The 15,757-nt window shown below is 39.0% G+C and overlaps 1 protein-coding gene across 1 annotated transcript; it reads left to right on the top strand.

The window, feature by feature from the left end:
• Positions 1–1,525: 1,525 nt before the first annotated feature.
• Positions 1,526–15,180, top strand: CRYBB1 (crystallin beta B1; the record flags this gene model as incomplete). The annotated part of the gene is made up of 5 exons (XM_082243377.1): positions 1,526–1,660; positions 3,420–3,538; positions 8,109–8,241; positions 11,825–11,967; positions 14,947–15,180. The coding sequence occupies 5 exons, from the start codon at positions 1,526–1,528 to the stop codon at positions 15,128–15,130; spliced, it is 714 nt and encodes a 237-aa protein (XP_082099503.1). The 3' UTR covers positions 15,131–15,180.
• Positions 15,181–15,757: the final 577 nt, after the last annotated feature.

The raw sequence follows: 15,757 nt of genomic DNA on the forward strand, positions 1-15,757 counted from the left end.
CCAGGAAGTACTAGCTCTTTACAGGCAAAATAAGAAGGGATGGCAAGGCAAGAACAGACACCCCAGAGTAGATTGTGCATAGCTTAGCAGTTATTTCAGTAAACCTGTGCTGAATGCTGGTTAAATCAATCTACAGTTGCTTTATACCCTACAGTATAAATCCATTGCCCAGTAAAGTCATATTCGTGAAGGTGGAACATCGCAAAGTAAAAAGGGATTTGTTTCACACATCATAACTGCAAAAAAAGCAAGAAACATATTATGATGGTTGAAAGTGTAATAGTCTGGTGCACTAAATAAAAGTAAATATTGAAGAAATAATATGTGCGTGATCACAATTATCCACGTGACACTAACATCAAAATATAAAAATTATTGACTGTGTGAATATAAAATAATTATACAACAAATAATTTTTGCATGTGGGATACCCCTAAATAATGATTGATTTCTTCACGTTGTGGACTTTTGTTTAATAAACTCACACCCCGTTTAGGGGTATCCCACATGCGAAAATTATTTGTTGTATATTTATTGTATATTCAGACAGTCAATAATTTTTATATTTTGATGTTAGTGTCACGTGGATAATTGTGATCACACACATATTATTTCTTCAATATTTACTTTTGTTTAGCGCACCAGACTATTACATTTTCAATATTTAATTCCACAACTAGGTATTTGGATCTTTGGTAGCAGCTTCACACACATATATATATCAGCGCACCCTTATATATTTATATTATGATGGTTATTATACCATAAGAAACTATTGATATAATGCTTTTACTTATAAAAAAAAAAATAATGATTAATGTTTTCAGTATCTACTTCTTGATTTGTTGATTTTGAACCATTTTGAGCATTCTGGGTAGAATTCTATAGGACCTGAAATATCATGTTAGGTCTTTCAGCCTCAGTTATTTAGCACACTTCAGCTCAACAATATAAATGCTTGGTTCAGCTGCTATGAATAGGGAGTTGCTTCCAGTTGAATGGATGCATTGAAATATGTGATGACCAGCAGCTTCCTAGGCAGATACTGATGAGCTATGAATTCTATTGTCCTCCACTATTCCCAGTCTCCCTTTGCCAGGGTATAAATTCTGGGCCACATTGAACCTCCAGTATCAAGCTTGGTAGCGCCAGCAAGGAACAGCTCCAAGAGGTAAGTTGCAGTTAGTACCAATCACATGAGAAACTTGAAGTGACAGGAAAAGATGGACACAACTTGCTACATGAACATTCCACACAAATATTTGTGCATATAAGGTTCAGAGTAGAAGTCCAGGCCTTCTATTCTATCACAAAGTCATTACTAATTAATCTTATAATATAGAATTAATTTGATATAAAATATTAATAAAAATAGTGGCACATATGTTATAAATTGGCTAGCATGTAACTTATTTTTACAAAATACTTGCTAATTATATTCGTTATTGATCATTTTAGTCCACAAGGACAACTGTTTTGCTAAAAGTACAATATTTCTTTATATTTTAGAACATAAACAGCAACCATGTCTCAGACACCTAAAGCTGCTGCTGCTGCCAGCCAGGGCACTGATGCCAAGGAAAAGGGTATCCCTGCCCCAGTTCCTGCTCCCGTTACCAAGCCCACAAAACCAGGTGAACCCAGTGTGGGATCCTTCAAGGTAAGTCTTTTACTATTATTCTAAAATATATTCAGATGGCATTTCTCATATACAGTATGCTAGGTGGGTGTCATTACATCAGTACACTAGAATATGACTTTAGAAACAATATTATGTAGTTGAATTGGGGCTCAATCAATGCAACATTAACAGAAAATATGGGAACTCAATCCGTAACAAAAAACAAACTAAATCATAGGTCTTAGAAGGATCCTACAAAGACAAGACAGTCTCACTTTTTTAGCTTATCTACCTAAACATTTCTAGGTCTATAGGTGGTTAGGAACTCTGGGAAAATGAGTAGCAAATTATGGTTTAGACCATTATATATTACTGTAAAGAGCCATGCAGCAAACAACCTTCCCAGTAGGCATGCAGAGCCAAACATCTATATAATGAAGAGGGAAAAGCTCATCCCGATATTTAGAAAAATGTATCATTATTTATAACTTAACTACCCAATTAAAACATTGAGGGATAACATTTTCTTATAGAAATAACAAATGAAATCCTGAACCCAAAATGCTTAACTGTTTCAGTAATGCCAAATCTACTTTTACATAGGAGCAAATGCCTTACTTGCCCAATTTGTTTTAAGTCGTAATTGTTATATTCCTAACCTCAATGGTGTTTATTTCAGTAATAAAAAAAGAAAATAGGCAATTCAGCAAACTCTTCACCCCACTAATCCCAACTATGAATGGCAATGGTCAACAGTTTTAGGCCATAGGTTGCTTTCCCTGCAACCCTTACCTCAGAAGCTCATTGCAAATTAGCATAACCAAACAAGCTAGCAAACTATGGATGTTATTTTAGTAATTAATCCTTGGAAATTCTGTTACCTATTTATAATAAACTATATGGGGACATCTGTTACAACACTAAAGCTAATAGCACAGTTTTAGCAGAGAATAAAGATTACCTATATACTAGGCTTGGTATTAGTGTGCTAATGATGTTAATATAGATAAAAAATCTAAACGTTATCATTTGATTAGTATCCATCCTTTAAAAGGATAAGCCACTCTTCTTGTAAGGTGTCCCCTGAAATACACTGCTTAATATAGTATTACTGTTGTTTACATTAGGTTGACAAATTAAATTGATGTACTAATAATAGATTTATATCTAATAATGTTATATCAGCACGTATGAGGCAAAATACATGTTTTTTATCTGATGCATATCTTCAGAGGAAATAGGATCATTCTCCTCTTACACAGTTAACAGCTGAGAGGGGTGTGTATAGGGCGATGGTTTACTTGCAGGAAGATGGACTCTTTCCTGTTATTAAGTTGAAAGTTTTTGAAGTGCATTTTTTTTTCTCAGGGTAGAAAAGTTTAGAATTTTTATTGCTGTCTGTATGCCCAATAAATAGATGTTCCAGAGCTTCCTATCACTAAAGACACAACATTAGATTATATTCATTCTATGCTTGTTTTGTTACTGTTACATTTTGGATTTCCTTTCACTTTCTTTCTTGTTGACAATAGTCACCAAGACAAATAGAAAGATCAGACCTTAACAATATGGACACAGATAGCAACAGAAACCTGACAGAGGTTCTAGCCTTCCCCCATTTAATTCAAAATTTGTTTTAAAAAGTTTTTTTGGAAAAAAAAAAATAAAAAGTTTTGGCTGGTGTGAAACCTTTAACAAATATATACACAATTCAATACAGTCATAAAGCCCTATTTAAACTAATTCTTTAAATAAAGCAGAAAGTGTTTCTTATGCTGACCATTTGTTCTCCTTGCAGATAATCATCTTTGAGCAGGAAAACTTTCAGGGAAGGCACATGGAACTCTTAAATGAGTGTGTGAACCTTGGGGAGAGGGGATTCGACAGAGTGCGCAGTGTTATTGTCGACTCTGGACCGTAAGTGCTAAAAGCTCCAGCCGACAATTTTATTTGGCAATGCATTCTACAAACATGCTGTAAAATATGATGACCATTTGTCCTTCTTTAAGGTATTTTCAATTTTCTGTAAGCAGTTAAAATGACACTGTCACAATATTTGTAAAGGTTAAAAAAAACTGCGTTAGAAAAAACATTCATAATCCTTAAGCCTCGTACACACGCAACGATAGTTGGCCGTGAATTTTCGGCCAACATCCGATCGGCCCATTTTCGGCTTGTTAGTATGATGCTTTCGACAACCGACTGCGACTTTTCGGCCGAACAAAATCTGGTGTGCCGGCTATAAAATTTTTGTTGGCCGTCAACAGAACGGCCGATTTTTCGTCAGTCAGTACAGATTTCGGCAGACAAAAATCTGATGAGCAAGACTGGGCATGCTCAGAGAAGAAAAAACACACGGAAAGTAAACCAGAACATGACATCACTTCTGAAGTTGGTTTTTGTTGGCCGAGAAAATTTGCGTGCAGTCTAGGCACATTTGAACCAACACAACAACACTGGACAAAAGGCGGCCGATGGGTCGGCCGATAATCGTTGCGTGTGTACGAGGCATTACCATAAGTACCTCTGTTCACTCCAATCTTCGCTCTCTTGCAGGGTTAAAGTTACAGAGAGTACCTTTCAGTGGAAGGGATTTACTAAAACCAGAGAGTGCAAAATCTGGTGTAGGTCTGCATAGAATCCAATCAGCTTCCAGGTTTTATTGTCAAAGCTGAAGTAAGAAGCTGATTGGCCACCATGCACAGCTGCACCCGATTCTAAGTGCTCCAGTTTTAGTAAATCTCTTTAAGTCTGGATATATATTAAATAGGATCAAATTTTACTAAATCGTACTCTTTTAATCTTACAGTAATTATGTAATTTGGTATCATATACTATTTCTATTATTTTTTTGAATGTTCATACTATTATATTATTGACTTGCTACTCCAAATATTTTTTAGGTTTCAATTGTCTTTTTAATCAGGTGTCATACTGTGTACAGTACAGACCTTATAAACCAAAATGATTTCTTATTTAAAATATATAAGCAAGAAAAGATTTTATAAATAGTTATACCAATAAAAAAAAATGAACAGTGACTGGAGATCCTAATATTACATATCAAAAATGTATTGGAATAGCAATCAGCAAAGAGTGGCGCTTCTGCCATAAGTATTCTGACCTCAGGAAATAGTCTCTTCAGGCCAAAATGAATCATCCATACTGCCTGTTACTGTCTCCTCATTTCTTGGACCTTAAACCATTAGGTCAGGGGAGCAGATGATCATGCATTCTCTTAGTGGCTCCTGTCTTTGTTTTATGCTGAAAGTTTTAGAAATACCCTCCAGTTCTCACAGCATGCTGCGAAAAGCAGGTGTGAATAGATAACATGATTGTTCACTGTTCCTCTTCATTGAGTGTACAGTAATGAGTGAAGAGTGTAAAAAAATCATACATTTAAGGCTGGCTCAAAAATGTCACATTTTATATTAGTTTTTTTTTTTTAATATACAATGACAGCAACTGTGTAGCAATCTCTCAATCTCTATTGCTGGGGATTTATGGAACAAAACTGGTTGTTTTTTTCTATACTTTTTAGTTGATTTAAATACAGGATAGATTAAGGTTAAGGAGCCACACTTCTGCTGGTCTTTAGTTATTACTTCCATCTGGTGGTTCAGTGGTAACATATCATAGGTATCTTATAATCATAGCTAGTGCCAGAGGCTAATGCTCACAAAAGAGAAAAATTGGAAGTGACAGTGCAGTGCAGGATGTCATTTGCTGATTTATGAGGAACAGTCTGGCCCATGAATATGACACTTGGAAATAAGTGAAAAATGTACGCAGCAATAAACTCCTTCGTCTTCCCACACAAGAATGATTACATTGGTGTGTTTATACACAGTAAAATATATTGAAATGTATATAGAGTATATATGATTTATTGGCCAAGACAGTGATTCATCAAAGTATGCGAGGACTGTTCACTGCATCAGTGCACCTTGATAAATCACTCCCATCACATATCGCATTCATATTAGAAGTATACAAATATGCTACAAAGGAAGCACCCATAGAACTCATTGGATATGATATATTTTCAAATCAAAATGTTATGGGTGTTTATTTGATTAGGTTATTTTAATCAATAGAGTAAAGAATTATTGGATATTTTACTATATCTGCCCAAAAGGCAATGTGATTTGATCGGTAAAATTATATTTATATTTAATATCCACTCTCTGAGTCACTATTAATAAATATGTTTCTCAAGAATGGAAAGGGAAAATAGAAACAGAATTCTATATTATCAAACCGAACATGCTGCTGTCAGTGTTTTGTACTAGAATATTTCAAATTATTGTTAAGCATTTAAAGTTATTTGTTTGTAAAGTTTCCCTTTTTACTCTGTTTTTATACTTTGAGTTTGAATAGTCGATAGGGTTGATTTACTAAAGGAGTGGAGCCTGATCACTTGTCAAATGTAATATCCACTTTGCAAAATGAATGTGAACCTAGCTGAGTGAATAGGGTTACACGTTATTCACTTAAATCATCTAATTTTGTGTTATTAACAATCCATTTTTGGGGCGTTTCCTCTAGGGATCGACCGATTATCGGACACTCCGATATATCGGGGGCCGATATGCACTTTCCCCGATATATCGGAATCGACCCCTGAGGTTGCCAATATTTAGGGAAAATGCATGTACCGGAGTGATGCTTGTAGCTAGAGGCATCACCCCGATACCGGTGTCCATAGCCGACGGTTGGCTGACTTGTAATGACAACCGATGCGGCTGATAAGCTGCTCAGCTATCATTACAAGGAGCGGGAAGGGACGCCCCCCCCCCCTCCTGCCACCTTCCGTGGCTTGCCCAGGTCTCCCATCCCAACGGGAGACCCGGGCATCTTACCTCCACTGCCGCCGAAGAGAAGACTCGATCAAAGCCGCATTCGGCTCTGATCGGGTCTCCATGTAAAAAAACCGGGAAGTGATGTGATGACATCACTTCTGGGTACTCGGCGCCAAATGAAAAAAACTGACAGCATTCAAAACAGCCAATCTTGGCGTTTTGAATGCTTTTCAGTGCCAAGGAGGGGTTTGGGGTCTTTTAGACCCCCAGAAGCCTCCACAAGGAGTACCTTTGGGGAAAAAAAATAAATAAATTTTTTTTACATGTCCTAAAATATCGGCCGATATCCGATGACCAAAATATCGGTATCGATATCGGCATTAAAACAATATCTATCGATCACTAGTTTCCTCACATATTTGAGTATTAAAAGTACACACAGCTTCACCAATATTCATTTGAATAAGTGAGCAGTCTCTATTCCCTTCTAAAATGGATTCAGAATAACACATTTTGAAGTTTGAAGTAAAAATGAATACTAGAAATGAATTTGTTTTAAGAATTTGTTTTCCTGTAGGTAACAACCTGCATTTAATCCATCAATGTTCAATTATAAAATGAGACTAAGAAAAGTGATACAGTTGCTTAATCAGTATAGGTGCAATTTTAAATAATTTTATTAACTGACTTGATAATACTGACTTCACTTGAATTTGATGACAATGTTTTTAACACCCCTTGATTTTGAAACTTGGTGCTTAATTATAAAAGAATATATATTTGCTCTGATAAATGTATCATACACACAATGCACTATTACTACAGTAACCAATCAGGTGCTCTCCTTCAAATTGCTCTGCAAAACCCTGACTGGTTTCTATGGTCAAAAACCCATCTTTAATTCATCCACAGAGATAGTTTACTACAGTAGTATTTATATTTATTTATCCCAGTGGAACTGTATTAGCTTTAAACCTTCAATCATGTGCAAAGGAAATTCCCCTGCACATTATTGGGCATTCACAGGTTCCCTTTTCTAAGGCCTCATACACACGATCAGATAATCGTATGAAAAAAATCGCTTTCGAATTGATCGCACGATAATCTGATCATTAGTACACAGCTTTCGACAGCCGATCACGACACTTTTGTCGTAGGATAGCCTAGCGAACGACATTTGTTTAATCAGTACAGTATGCGTTCGCTAAAAATCGATAGACAAAGACCATGCATGATCAGAAACACAAAAATAACCCAGAAAAAGCCTGGCTGCCATTGTTTTTGTTTTGCACTATCCAATACGTAGCTACACAACTAGGAAGCTTTTCCAGAATCGTACAAAAAAAATCATATATTTAGTACCCATTGTTGAATTCGATATTAGTATCATGCAACAAAATGCGAACAATAAGTTGTCCAATTATCTAATCGTGTGTAAGAGGCATTGAGAAATGCATTACTCTAGGACATCCTATCTATCTATGTTCACGCAAGCAGTTTCCGTGTGAGATTTGAGAGTATGCATACATAAATACCGTGTACCACAAGCGAATTACATTTTCATTATTTTCACTTTTCTCCCTATGTTTGTCATTGTCTGTGTGTGTGTTTTGTGATGACTGTCCCTCCATTTTCCTGCTGATCCTACATTGTGATTTGTGGCCTCCCTGTGCACATCTTCTCAGCTGGGTTGCTTATGAGCAGTCCAACCTCCGTGGCGAGATGTTTATCTTGGAGAAGGGCGAGTATCCTCGTTGGGATACCTGGTCTAGCAGCTATAGGAGCGACTGCTTTGTGTCCCTACGCCCCATCCGAATGGTAAGGTCCATTGACTTTTGCTTCCAAAAATATAAGAGAGAAGAACAGGGTACCCCTTTTTTAATTTTAATTATTTTATTATTTGAAATACAGTAAACCCCCGCTCCATCGCGGTTCAGTTTTTGCGGTCCCGGTATATTGTGTTTTTTTTTTTGTAATGTTATTTTACTATATAAATAATTAAAAATTAAATATTTTTGTGTTTTCCATAGCTCTTGCTATGTCTCTCAGTATCTTTTATGTATTTAAATGGGTTTCTATTGTTTTAAAAGTGTGTTTAAAGACCTTAAAATGCTTTACACGTACAGTGACAGTAAAAAAAACATGCCTACAATGCATTTTGATAAGGTTTTTCTATTTTGCGGATTTTCACTTTTCGCGGCTGGGTCCGGAACGTAACCTCCGCAATGGAGGGGGGTTTACTGTATTCAAAATACAGCTACAGATTTGGAATTAAAGGGAAATCGTAAAATCTTTAACATGTCTTTTTAGGGGTTTGAGGGGTCAAAAGGGCACAGCTATGTATGTTCAAGTAGAAAAATATAAAAGAAACAAGACGGATGAATAATGTCAGCTCTTTGTCTGTTTCCCATTGAAAAAATATGCACATTAGGAGCCTGTATAAGCAAAGGGAACAAAAGTTGTTAATATGTATGAAGTTGGTCACTTCACCTTACAATGTCATTTCAAATGCACTTTAGCTGTTAGATATTCAGTACCTGTTAAAAATCCTATCAACTAGTTCACTACATACTAGATACTACATAATCCAGATATGTTCTACTCCACAGAACAGGCTGGCACATTTATTATTATTATTATTATTATTAATAAGGATTTCTATAGTGCCAGCAATTTACACAGCGCTTTACAATATTAGAGGGAGACAGTACATATACAATACAATAAAATAGAAGAGGATTTAGAGGGCCCTGCTCAGAAGAGCTTACAATCTAATGATATATGGGATTTTTAATATAATGCAGAGTGTAATAGTCATGTGCAAAGCCAAATAACCCACTGCAGCCATTCTGATTACCAAGTCATCTTTTTTGGATGGCAGGAGTTACTGCTCTTTGCATTTACTTTTTCTTTTTTGCATTAGGTAGCCCTGAAGTCCACATGCATTGCAGGCATACACAGAAATATTCAGTTCAAGAAATTCAAAATAAGGAAATTAAAGATAACATCAAAGAAAAGCTTTACTTTTTATGAAGAATAAATGTGGTTACTAAAAGCTGGTACAATGGGCTAAACATTTCCTCTATAAAGATCCAAGTTTAGTGTAATTCATGCTTGTGGAGATATAACACTTAAAAGAGATTTAAACTGCTAAAACTATGAAGGATATGAAAAATATATACCGTACTAATATGCAACATGAACCTCTTAATCTGATTGCTTACAATGGGATTTGCACTTTTCGCATGAATGCTGCTGTTTGCAGTAAACCTACGTCTTTTTACTTTAGTCTAACGGAACTAAAACCCTTGTAATGAATCCTGAAGAGCATGCAGCTTTCAGAAGTTTTAATTTGGCCGCAATACATGAACCTATGCACTTAAAAAACCATTTAGGGATTGACTTGCCGGTTTTAAGGAGAAATACCATAAATCCCTATATAAACAAAGAGAAGCCATCCAAATCTCTAAAGGCTAAGAATAAAATTCAATCCTTAAGAAGCATTTTTTTTACAGTATTCATGTGCTACTTTCAATGTTAAATGATTTTCTTTGGCCAAAGTTCTGTGACTCTGAGGTTTTTGATATATTTTAGCTTTTCTTTCTGCTTTACGAACTGCTGTAGCCTGGGATCAGTTTGATTTAGCATCAGAAAAGCAAGTTTATTCTGGTAGTGTGTCTATGTCTACAGTTATTTTAACAGCCCGCCGTTGGACAATAACCCAGCCTCAATCCAGCTGCCCAGTCACTGGTTCATCAGAGGAGGGCTATGTACGGAATCAAATGAGTAGAAAATCACTGGATATTAGCCAAATGAAGGGCCATCCTATGGTTTAGGGAAAAGTGAATGTATTTTTGAGTCCCTGTAAAGTCTGTAACAATTCTGGAATATTAACAAACCGCAGCTTTAGGAAAAAGAACAAATTTAAGAATGTTGACTAGCCCCTAGCAAAAGTATCACATTGGTATAATTTAAAAAAGAAATTGGCCCTGCTTCAACAGGTACTGGATTGCCTTTTGCCGTTGGACCCGCTACATTATCTCTTGGGCCTTCCCTTTTACTCCATAGGGAAATTTTCAAACAAACTTGCTTCTTTTATTTTGCTGGCAGCCAAGAGGTTAATACCACTACATTGGTTGTCTACTACCCCACCCAATCTAACTCAATTATTGAAGGTAATTACTGATATACATAAAATGGAATATATGATGGCATTGGTGGGGGACACCATCCCTCACTTTAATAAGACATGGGATGCTTGGGACACCTCCACATTTGGTTCCCCTTTGGGCCCAACCTTGATAGAGGCTGCAGGGGATCCTACTCCCTCTTCACATTAATCGCCCCCCGCATCCCATGGCTTAGCTCCCCTTGTGTAACTTTTGAGAAAAGAAACGGCTGCACATCCAGGAATTCCAATTGCCTTTGATTTCCAAGGTGATGACACCAAAGACACCAACATAGGGTCACGTAACTTGTGGCTTTCCGTTATCTACCCCAATTAACCCTCAGGTCATATTGCTCCCCCTTTTTCTCTACCTTCTTCTTCTCTTTGTCTTTCCTTTCTATCCTTTTCCTATTATATGCAATGCTTAGGCTCTTTGGAGTCTCATTTCTTCTTGTTACTGTATATTTCTACAGTTGTTTGAAATGTCCCTTTGGGATTTATTTTTGTACTTGTTTTCAAAATGTTCTCAAAAAAATACAATTAAAAAAAAAAAAAAAAACAATTGGTAAAGTAAGCACAAACTTATAGATAACTAGAACTTTGATGCTGTAAGCTTCCCAACATTCTTTATCAAATAATAAAGGATTGAAGGAAAACTCCAATCTAAATAGAAACCATCTCAAATTTCTAATGGAAAACAGTTCCTTAGAAATTATAATTTATAGAGATGGGTGGCTGTTAATATGCAAATTAACTGATCTCCTAAACTGGATTTGTTGTCTGTGTTCACCCATCCCAAAGGCTATTGCATGTCAGCATGACCTATACTGTATCAGTGTCTACCCCTACTAGTAATAACTCTACCATGCCCCACACCACAGTCATTTTCTTCAAGAGTGCTTGGGCCAGGGTGACTCCACAAGCAGTTAATATTTTTTTCTTTTACAAACAAGGTTACTATTTTCTTAAAGTGACATAGGAGTTAGGTAGTTCTGGAATTCAGTAACACTATACAAAGTGAGTTGATGTCAGCAGCTAACAGTGGCTAATAAAAGATTTTTATAAACTGTTTAAAGATCCTACACTACACTCTTCTTTACAATAAATTACCGAATAAGCCCAAATAATTGTTTTAGTAGCTTGGTTTTCTTGCTAAATACATTTTTATTTATTTATTATATTATCTTTTATTTTATTTATTTATTCATTATACCTTTATCCGGATATCCACAGGATAGCCAGGAACATAAAATCACCCTGTTTGAATCCGCCGACTTCAAGGGCAACAAGATGGAAATCATTGAGGATGACGTGCCCAGCCTGTGGGCCTATGGATTCTGTGACCGCGTGGGAAGCGTAAAAGTACCCAGTGGAACGTAAGTCATGTCTACTTATGTTGAATCAGACCAATGATAAATTACATTCACAGACTAGGTCCTAGGCAGGGGCGTACCTAAAGCATTTGGCACCCGGGGCAGATCCTATATCTGGCATCCCCCTCAGGCAGGCAGGGCGACGCACCGTACATCAAAGTGTCATCAAGTGACGTCGCGTGTAGCACCTCCGCGCACTATGGCTCGTAACCCGAAAAAATCCTTCTCCCTCTGCTCCCCCCGGCAGCCATGCCCCTCCTCCTCCTCTGCAAAAACAGCGGCGACTGACCTGGGGCGTCAGACAGAAATACATGTAAGTGGCAGTGGCACACTTACTGTGTGCTACTGCCAGTGGCGTCACTAGGGTTGGTGTCACCTGCTGCAGTAAAACATGGTGTCACTCCCCCCAAAAAAAATGGTTTTCCTGTTTTCTGAAAGTGCGCCAAGATGTAGCATGTGGGACTTTTGGTGCACTTTCAAAAAATGCAGAAAAAACGTGCAACCTAATAGAAATCTATAGGACTGCAGCTATAACTGCGGGTAAAATGTAGGAAGACCCTCTTTACAGTACACAGCCCCCATACTTCTGGACCCCTTTACATTACACAGCCCCCGTACTTCTGGACCCCTTTACATTACACAGCCCCTGTACTTCTGGGCCCCTTCACATTACACAGCCCCTGTACTTCTGGACCCCTTCACATTACACAGCCCCCCTACCTCTGGACCCCTTCACATTACACAGCCCCATAGCTCTGGACCCCTTCAAGCGGTAGTATCCCGCTTTTTGACACTTTTACCTACAGGTAAGCCTATAATAAGGCTTACCTGTAGGTACAAATAATATCTCCTAAACCGGCATGGTTTAGGAGATATTTACAGTGCATGTAGCCGCTCGCGCGAGCGGCGCATGCGCTCTGAAGGTCCGGGGGGAACCTTCAATTATCTTGCCGGGAGCTTGCCGGAAAAATCACTCCCGCGTGCATGCGCGGGAGTGACGTCATCGCGGCTCCGGCCAATCATCGCGCCGGAGCCGTCTCTTCCGGCCAATCACCGCGCCGGAGCCGCCGAACCCGGAAGAGACGGCGAGGGATCATGGCAGCGCCCGCAGCGATGTCCGGGGGTCCGTGTCGGGGCTTCGTTCTAAGGTAAGTTACACATAATGGGCTAGTATGCCATGCATACTAGCCCATTATGCCTTTGTCTTGCAGGTTTTTTTTTTTTTTTTTTTTTTGTTTCTAGGGTTTACAACCGCTTTCACATTACACAGCCCCCATACCTCTGGACCCCTTCACATTACACAGCCCCCATACCTCTGGACCCCTTTACAATTCACAGCCGCAGCATCTCTGGACCCCTTTACAATTCACAGCCCCCACACCTCTGGACCTCTTTATATTACACAGCCCATCCACACCTATCGCCCTTTTACATTACACAGCCACCCCCCCCACATCTCAGGACCCCTTTACATTACACAGCCCCCCCACACCTATCACCCCTATTACATTATACAGCCCCCCCCCCCACACTTCTGTACCCCTTTACATTACACAGCTCCCCCCTCCCACACTTCTGGACCCCTTTACATTACACAGCCCCCCCCATGGGCCCCTTTACATTACACCCCCCCCATAAACCCCTTTATATTAAACAGCTCCCCTCACACCTCTTAAGCTCTTTACATTACACAGCCCCCCATGGAACCCTTTACATTATACAGCCCCCCCATGGAACCCTTTACATTATACTGCCCCCCCCCCGGATCCCTTTCAATTATACAGCCCCCCTTGGAACCCTTTACATTATACAGCCCCCCATGGAACCCTTTATACTATACACCCCCCCCCATGGAACCCTTTACATTGTACACCCCCCCCATGGAACCCTTTACAATATACAGCCCCCCTCCCATAGAACCCTTTACATTATACAGCCCCCCTCATGGAACCCTTTACATTATACAGCCCCCCCCCATGGAACCCTTTACATTATACAGCCTCCCCATGAAACCCTTTAAATTATACAATTCTCCCCCCCAATGGAACCCTTTACATTACACAGCAAAAGCCCCCGCCCCCCCCCCCCCCCCCCCAGCTCTCCCCTTCCTACCTTAGTAGGAGGAGAGCAGAGCAGGAGGCACTGTGTCTGAAGCAGAACGGTAGAGAGAATCACCAGCACTGAATAAACAGCAGGTGATTGGTTGCTAGGGGGTCCTAGCAATCAATCACCTGCTCATTAACTTAGAAAGTTATCTCTGGCAGTTCCCGCTGTTCAGCGCTTGTGATTCTCTCTCCCGTTCTGCTTCAGACACAGTGCCTCCTGTTCTGCTCTCCTGTGTAAGTGAGCAGTGAAGGCAGTCCAGGAGCCGGCCCTGGGTGTCACCCTGGTGCTCCCTGACACCCCCCAATGTGTGTGGTACCCAGGGCGGACTGGCCGCCCCCCTGTTGTTACACCACTGGTCCTAGGGCAATAACATAGAAATTGCTGGACAGTAAACCCACAACAATGCATAGTGCTAGAACTTTATTTTTGTCAACACATACTATGTAGGCCAACAATCATTATTTGTAATTTATTTGTTGTATCTTTTAACAAATCCTAAAGGGTTTACAATTAAGGGAAGTAGAAGCTGTATTTATAATCAAACCCATTCAAACAGGGTGGCTTTGTTCTAAATTGGTTCCAACAATTGTTCACCCCTTCTTCCCCTTCTGAAGTAAACTTACTAGTATGGCACAAGAGATCCTTGCTTACCAGAAGCAGGGCACAGCGAGAAGAGAGAGTAGTAGCGAAGAGGATCTAACGCAGCATTTACACCAGGAAACATGACAATATTGTTTTGTGTGATTAGATAGTTATCAAATAACACTCAAATAACTAATATACTACATTTAATGAAATCATTAAATTGATATTCATACAGGTCTAGTATTTATAAGCTCCCTATACTGTGTCACACTTTACCTTTCCTCTTCATAGATGGGTCGGATATCAATATCCTGGTTACAGAGGCTACCAATACCTGTTTGAAAACTGTGATTATAAACACTGGAATGAATGGAGTGCCTTCCAGCCCCAGGTCCAGTCTATCCGTCGTATTAGAGACATGCAATGGCACCAGAAAGGATGCTTCCTTATCCCTACTACACCCACCACCAAGTAAATAAATTGTCCCTAGCTTGACAGAGAACCTTCAGGAATTCTCCATGGAAAATGAACCTCACTACATTTTTTAAATCTACTCTGTCAACTCATTTGTTGTATATTAAATATTCACTGGATGTACTTTATGATGCAAATAAACACAATTTCTGAGGTAGAACATTTGACTGTGGTGTACTTGGAAACGGAATTAAATATCAGATGTTGCAGTGGAAGTAGCTGGGCAATATGGGAAAACTTTTCTGCTTACAAAAGGCATTTTTCCACATTCCGAATAAACCAATCTTATTAAATAAGTAGAAAATAATGTCACACGCACAGGTTCGTGATTCTGCACTTCCAGTGTCTGCCAAGACCCACCCATCATTCTCGACAGAGGCAGAACTGCGGTCTGCCTATGTAAACAAGGCAGATTGACGCTCTGTTAGTAGGAAAGACAGAGATCTTGTTTTTCTGCTAAGCAGGAACACGGATCTCTGTCTTCCCACAGTTGAAGCACATCCCCCACACTTAGCAAGCAACCCCCAGGGACACATTTAACACTTTGAGCGCCCCTGATGTTAACCCCTTCCCTGCTAGTGTCATTAGTACAGTGACAGTGCATATTTCTTTAGAACTGATCACTGTG

The sequence above is a fragment of the Pelophylax lessonae genome, assembly GCF_965119305.1.
Source record: "Pelophylax lessonae genome assembly, chromosome: 1".
Classification (NCBI taxonomy): Eukaryota; Metazoa; Chordata; class Amphibia; order Anura; family Ranidae; genus Pelophylax; species Pelophylax lessonae.